The 6,384-nt window shown below is 41.2% G+C and overlaps 1 protein-coding gene across 1 annotated transcript in view; it reads left to right on the top strand.

Moving 5' to 3' along the window:
• Positions 1-646: 646 nt before the first annotated feature.
• The window catches only part of LOC118423415 (steroid 17-alpha-hydroxylase/17,20 lyase-like), a 15,655-nt gene continuing 9,917 nt past the window's right edge, over positions 647-6,384 (top strand). Inside the window, exons 1-6 of the mRNA XM_035831559.1 lie at positions 647-1,181; positions 2,859-2,989; positions 3,569-3,742; positions 4,040-4,133; positions 4,368-4,526; positions 5,879-6,000. Of these exons, the coding sequence (XP_035687452.1) occupies positions 2,863-2,989; positions 3,569-3,742; positions 4,040-4,133; positions 4,368-4,526; positions 5,879-6,000 (676 nt within the window). The 5' untranslated portion in view covers positions 647-1,181; positions 2,859-2,862. The remainder of the gene's footprint in view (positions 1,182-2,858; positions 2,990-3,568; positions 3,743-4,039; positions 4,134-4,367; positions 4,527-5,878; positions 6,001-6,384) is intronic.

The raw sequence follows: 6,384 nt of genomic DNA, 5'->3' as shown, positions 1-6,384 counted from the left end.
CGGGGTCCATATAAAGGAGACACTGTGTCTTTGGGAGAAACTGTTCCTGGAGGGATATCGATCATACAATTTACCAAAGGAGGCTGGCTCTCTAGGCATCTTGGGTGAAGATTAGGCTGACATCCTGTCGGCCGTTGACCCCTCTTAAAAGGTAAGTCATTGCCTCAGATGACTTTAGTCGTCTTGGTTACCGTTGACCTCATTCAAAATTGCGCTCACGACGAAGTCATCACATGATTCTGAGGTCAGTCTGGCAAACAAAGCTTGGTACGCAGCTAGCGGTCGAACCACCGGGGTTAGGGCTGGGTATCGGGACAGCGTACTGGTACAAAACCGGTTTTTCTTATTGGACCGGTCCAGAAAAACCGGACCTGAAAAAATTATGTGGACCGGATGTTGGACCGATTAGAAAATTAACAGATTATTTAATCAGGTATTCACACGTTTTGGCGCTTGCAGGTGGAAGAAAATAACAAGAGTGAAGTAGAGTAGAGTTTATAGTAATTTGTACCAAGTTTTACAGCCAATCGTACATGTGCAGTTAGCGTTGTAGGATTTTAAAACGCCAGTGTGAGTCTAATACTCCACCAAACAGATTTTTTTTGTAGTGAAATGGACCATTGGTATGAGTCATACTGAATCAGGTCCAGGTTCAGGTCCGGACCTGGACCTGATCCTTTGGACCTGAACCGGATCTGGACCTGAATTTTCTGTACCGGTACCCAGCCCTAACCGGGGTCCATACGAAGGAGGCACTGCGTCTTTGGGAGCAACTGTTCCTGGGGGGATCATACAATTTACCAAAGGAGGCTGGCTTTCTAGTCATCTTGGGGGAAGATTAGGCTAACATCCTGTCGGTCGTTGACCCCTCTTAAAAGGAAAATCATTGCCTCAGATGACGTTAATCATCTTGGTTACCGTTGACCTCATTCAAAATTGCACACACGACGGAGTCATCACATGATTGTTAGTTGAGCTGGGCAAACAAAGCTTGGTACGCGGCTAGCGGTTGAACCACCGGGTCCATATAAAAGGAGACTGTGACTTTGGGAGCAAGTGTTCCTAGAGGGGATCATGCAATTTGCTAAAGGAGGTTGGCTTTCTTTCATCAACGTATCGTTCGGAAGTGAACTCACTCTTAGGGTTTGATTTTTCCTGAGGACTGGGAAACAACACTGCAGGTACCGTGTTACTGTTTTCAGCCTTCTAACAAGACCATGAAATCACCTCTCCCTTACGTCGTATGGTTCTTGACTAGTGAGTTCTTAGGAAAATTCTAGTGTTTCCAAAATTCCCCTACCGCTAAACTGTCTCACCATGCCCAGAACCGAACCTACGTGTCAATAACAGCTTGGCATGTGTGCTTGCTAAGCCTACTGACTGGAACAAACTAGAGCTATTTGCCAAAGAAAATACTTGCATTTTCATGACATATAAGCTAACATTTCTAACATTGTGCATGCAAATGTAGTGTGTATGTGGCATGCATATGAGAGGGCGGTGTCCGTCTAAGGCTTAGGTCACATTTTTCAAGCGGGCCCAGCCGGGCAGCTGCCGAAAGCGAAAAGACTGATATAAAATACTTCAAAATGCACAAAATGGCATGATATCTGTGTATATTTCTAGGTAATTTTTCCTTTCTTAAAACATCTCGGTCGGGCCCCACTTTGGAAAATTGACCTAAGCCTAACCCAGCCGTACGTGTCCTAAATAGATTATGTTCGTGACACACTATCAACACTGTGTATACAGTATTTATCCGCAACACTTGAAAGTAGTTCCGGTAAAAAGTACTAGTGCGTCACAGTACATAAAAGGGCCATAGATATTATTCTAAATTCGCGTCAGTGAGGCGGAAACTGTTAATGAATGATGATGATGGGATAGGTCAGTTGTCAGACAGTATGTACGAAAGCCCGTAACGAAACATTTCAGTGGCATCGCGGAGGAATCTCGAAGGCAGCGCGGTGCTGGGAAGAGACAGGGTGCGAAGGCAGTGTGGTGTACAGTAGGTTGCATGGGTGTAACCTTAGACCTGCATAAGGTCACATAATGTTTAAACAAAAGTCATGTACTTTGATATACAATGTTTGCCCATTAGGCGACACTGACTTAATTTTATGGATGACATTCGCGCGCTCAGTGATTTTCGCCCGTTCTAAAAAAAAGCCAAGCCCGTAGCAACGGAAGCATATTTTTCCTCATTCTAATCGTTTGAGACATTGTAAGTTGTCGAGTGTTGCAAGGAGAATGGCTTGTCACCAGTGACTGCTTTTTTGGTACTCCCCTATGACCCTATCAACGTGCCCGGATTGCACTACCATGCACCCGGCAGTGCGGCGAGGATGGAAGCCGAGTTCAAACCTGGGTATTGCCCGTCCGCCCTGTACATGTGTCCCACCTTCGATCTTTGTTGCGTCTAATACGAAGGAAATGAGGATAGTACGCATTAAAACATAAACGGTATTTAGGTCTAAACTGTTGCAAGACAAAAACATGAGCCATTATGATTCTCGCTCAATAAATTACGAATTATGCATCTATAATTACAGCACAACAGCAGCACTCGCGGAGTCGCGCGCACCAAATATGGAAACCTGAGCGTGTCCTGACAATCACCATTGTTGACTGCACCGGAAGTCCGTATTCTGGATATCCAGTTTGTGCCCCTTTCTTGGCGAATATGGGATAGGGACGCGAACCGGATACACCTGTGGTTTTAAACACTATTCTGACAATGTTGCCATTTGAAACTTGATATCCCTAAATACTCTGGTTTTAAAATGACGGATATAAGGTTACCTGGCGAATAAAGGTGAACTAACGTAACATACCCCCCCCCCCCCCATTTTCTACAGGACGATGTGGCTAATGACGATAACTGTGGGGTTAGTGACCCTAATTTTGATCAAATGGTTGAAGGACTATGTGCAACGATGGCGGATGCCCCCTGGACCATTTTTCTGGCCAATCATTGGTAACCTTTCCTGTAAGTATCGTGGCTCCGTGGTTGTTGGTATGCTGATAGTTTACACATAGATGTACACAATGACATACAGAGTATGCAAGTGAGGACTTAAGTTGCATAATATATGAGCAAAACCTGTAATTACAGTGTTTTCCATAATGGGTCTTTACGCACTATCCAACAAAAATAACGTAAAGCATGTGATTCATGGCAGATAAAACATTAACAGATATTACTAATGCAAAACAAAATTTAAATCACCATGATTCCATGATAGTGAATGGTGGGGATAACCTAATTGTGGCATATGTTAATTAGTTAAGGGTGTGCACCAGGATGCATAGATTATGTAGATGTGCAAGTCATTTATATTTGCTTAATTTATTACATAATGTAAACAATTTTACCAAACGACAGGACTTCTACATAATGTGCCGTATGCATTTGTGGTTAAGAACACCATCATAAGTTAAATAAAATACGCTAATTACCACCTTATTTGCATAATCAATGAGACAAGATGCAACAATAAATCTACAAAGGCTATAAATGAGGTATGATGTCTTCGAACGCCTATTTTATATGGTTCCTATCACCCAGTGTTTGGTGGCAAGTCGTACCTAACCTTCATCGACCTCGCTAAGACATATGGAGACGTTTTCAGTCTGAAGTTGGGCATGACGGATGTGGTTGTACTGAACAGTCTGGATGCTGTGAAGGAGGCTTTTGTGAAGAAGGGAGAGGACTTTGCAGGTAGGCCCAAGATGTTGACAAGTAAGTGTTGTTTGCTCTTAGGATCAGGAAGTAGCTGCTCTTAAAACTGATTTTTGTTGTTATTTAAGTCGGTTTACTAGACTACTGATATCTTACTCACGGAGCAATCCTAGCTTCAACCTCTCTTTGCTAGAGTTTTTTTACCCATTAACCCAGATCTTTGAAGTCGCAATACGTGCCTGGCCTTTCTTTGATACATGGGTTCCGTCTAGTCGGTTAAAAACCATGTGCTGCACAGTAGAATATAATACAATAGAATACAATGCAATTCACAATGTGGTTATTTTTACTTTCCAGCGGATATATCTTCTGAAGGTGGAAAAGACATCGCCTTCTCAGACTACAGTCCAACATGGAAACTGCACCGGAAACTGTTCCACAGTGCCATCAGGTAAAGTTCAGAGTGTGTAGCCATATGTTTCATAGGGTAGAAAATATTCAGAAAGGAAAACATATGTTAGAAATTGTTTGTAAAGAGTTCACTATCTTTGTTAGAAGGATTTCGAAAATTTCAAAACAAAAGGCAACGAGATAATCAAGAGAGAAAAAAAATAACACAAAGACTATTGCCCTTTAAGCTACAAAAACTTAGCTTGATAACTGATTGCTAATTTGTCACCTTTAGGGGTTATGCTTCAGGACAGAATCTACAAAGTAAAGTCCACGAGTCTTTGGAGGACACCATCGCTGTGTTCTCCAAGATGGAGGGTCAAGCTGTGGACCTTGAAGACTACATTTATCAGCTGGTCTACAACGTCATCTGTTCAGCTGCATTCGGTATAAGGTACTGACCTAACTACAAGTGCCTACAATTGGCCAAGTTCTGAGCATCATCAAGAAATATAGTGCACATACATGATTAATTTTTGAGCATAATTATTTGAGTACAATAATTCTTTTATTAATATCCGAAGGGCGACTGAAATGAACTGAACTGAAGTCAATTCCTCATCGACTTCCGACGAACATCAACATCCACCAAATTTCAAATCGTGCAACATCCACAAAAATTTATATCAGTATGGTCATTACTTTCCTTTCAAACCCCTTTCGAAATAACAGGAGGTAACGTTAATTATAAGTGGCGATTAAAAAGGTTGAATTGCGACCATATAACAGTGTTGGTCGTGTTTCTCAGCCATGAACTCGTTGATACCGTTCTTATCTAAACTAGAAAGAAGTAGGTATCTGACTTACAGCAGAGCAAGTTTACCCGTACAGCTTAGGTGGCAGCTCTCTTGTATATGGTTTTTCTTTCTATATGTATTAATGTAAATATGTTGTTTGTGGCGTGTTTTAGTATTCGCCTTCTGCCCTTTGACCTGGATGTATTTATACAGATTATTGAACACGGTGAATATTTGTAGGGATTTGCTGTCAAGAAAAATGCGGTCTCTAATGTGTGACGAGTGACGTATTACAAATAGCCCCAAATACATGCAAAGTATAAAAGTCTTAGCAAAGAAGGCTATTGTAGCATTTCCTGAGACATTGTGTAAATGAAGCCCGAATTGTTTATATCTGATGTCACAAGAGTAAGATTCCTATCATTTACTTCAATTGTATTATAAAATTTTCTCAACAATTATGCAAGTTAGATGACAATTTGCGTAATTGGTGTCTATCTACATTTCTCTCTCTTTCAGGTACATGTTTGATTGTCCTATTATGAAATGCAGAAAATTGGTAAACTGTCCTTATTAATAATGCAAGTCAGTCCAAATAATTAATGTTAGCTATCCACATAATAAAAATTCTATAACTATCCATTAACCCTTTCTCGAGTTATTCCCCTCTAGAACTCCCACTGCTGTTTTAAACAAGTCAAACTTACGAAACTTCTTGCCCGCGCCAACGCCAACAGCTGCTTACCACTGAATATCACGTCCGCAGCACATGCAGAAAATGTGACTGCAATATTAATGGGTACGCACTATGAGGCCCATTATCGAACTTGACGACTCCTACCCGCCAACCAAACACAATCTGGACCCAAAATTCGCAGACTTCTATCTGGGATTTTAGAATACACATTTACCGGATACAAGCTTGTACCTACAGTGTCGATTTTATTAATTATATCAAAGGCAGAAAAACAATTGAAAGAAATTACGTATAACCAATTATTTGTGACAGGTACAACATGGACGACGAGGATTTCAACACCCTGATGAAAATAAGCAAGGACACCACCGAAACGTTCGGACAAGGTCTTCTTGCTGACGTTTATCCTTTACTTCGGTTCCTGCCTTCATCGTGTGAGTAGCTGAATTTCTTGCCTGAACGATCTGTCAGTTTGATTTGATAAGGGTTTGGATAGTAACCTGTATGGATCAGTAGATTTCCATGGGCGCGGCCATTTTGTTTCCCATTATGCTAAGGGAGCAGTGACGTCATTTTAAAGGTTTGTCATGCGAAGTGACAATGTTTAATGGGGTGGTGCCGTGATCTTAATAGAAACAATGGGTTGATAAGATCACAACGAAGGAGGGTTAGTTCCGAGTCCAATTGAAATGAAAATGTTATGAATGTTGTTGTGGTCTTGTTTTTTGTCTATTCGTGAGGTTATAATTTGCATGCCAGATATGCATCATCGAAGAGTGATGAGTAAAAAGAATACAGGATAAGTGATTACCTTTGCC

This window comes from Branchiostoma floridae, chromosome 9, assembly GCF_000003815.2.
Source record: "Branchiostoma floridae strain S238N-H82 chromosome 9, Bfl_VNyyK, whole genome shotgun sequence".
NCBI classification, from domain to species: Eukaryota; Metazoa; Chordata; class Leptocardii; order Amphioxiformes; family Branchiostomatidae; genus Branchiostoma; species Branchiostoma floridae.
Note: the sequence above shows the minus strand (reverse complement) of the source record. Positions and strands in the feature narration are given on the sequence as shown.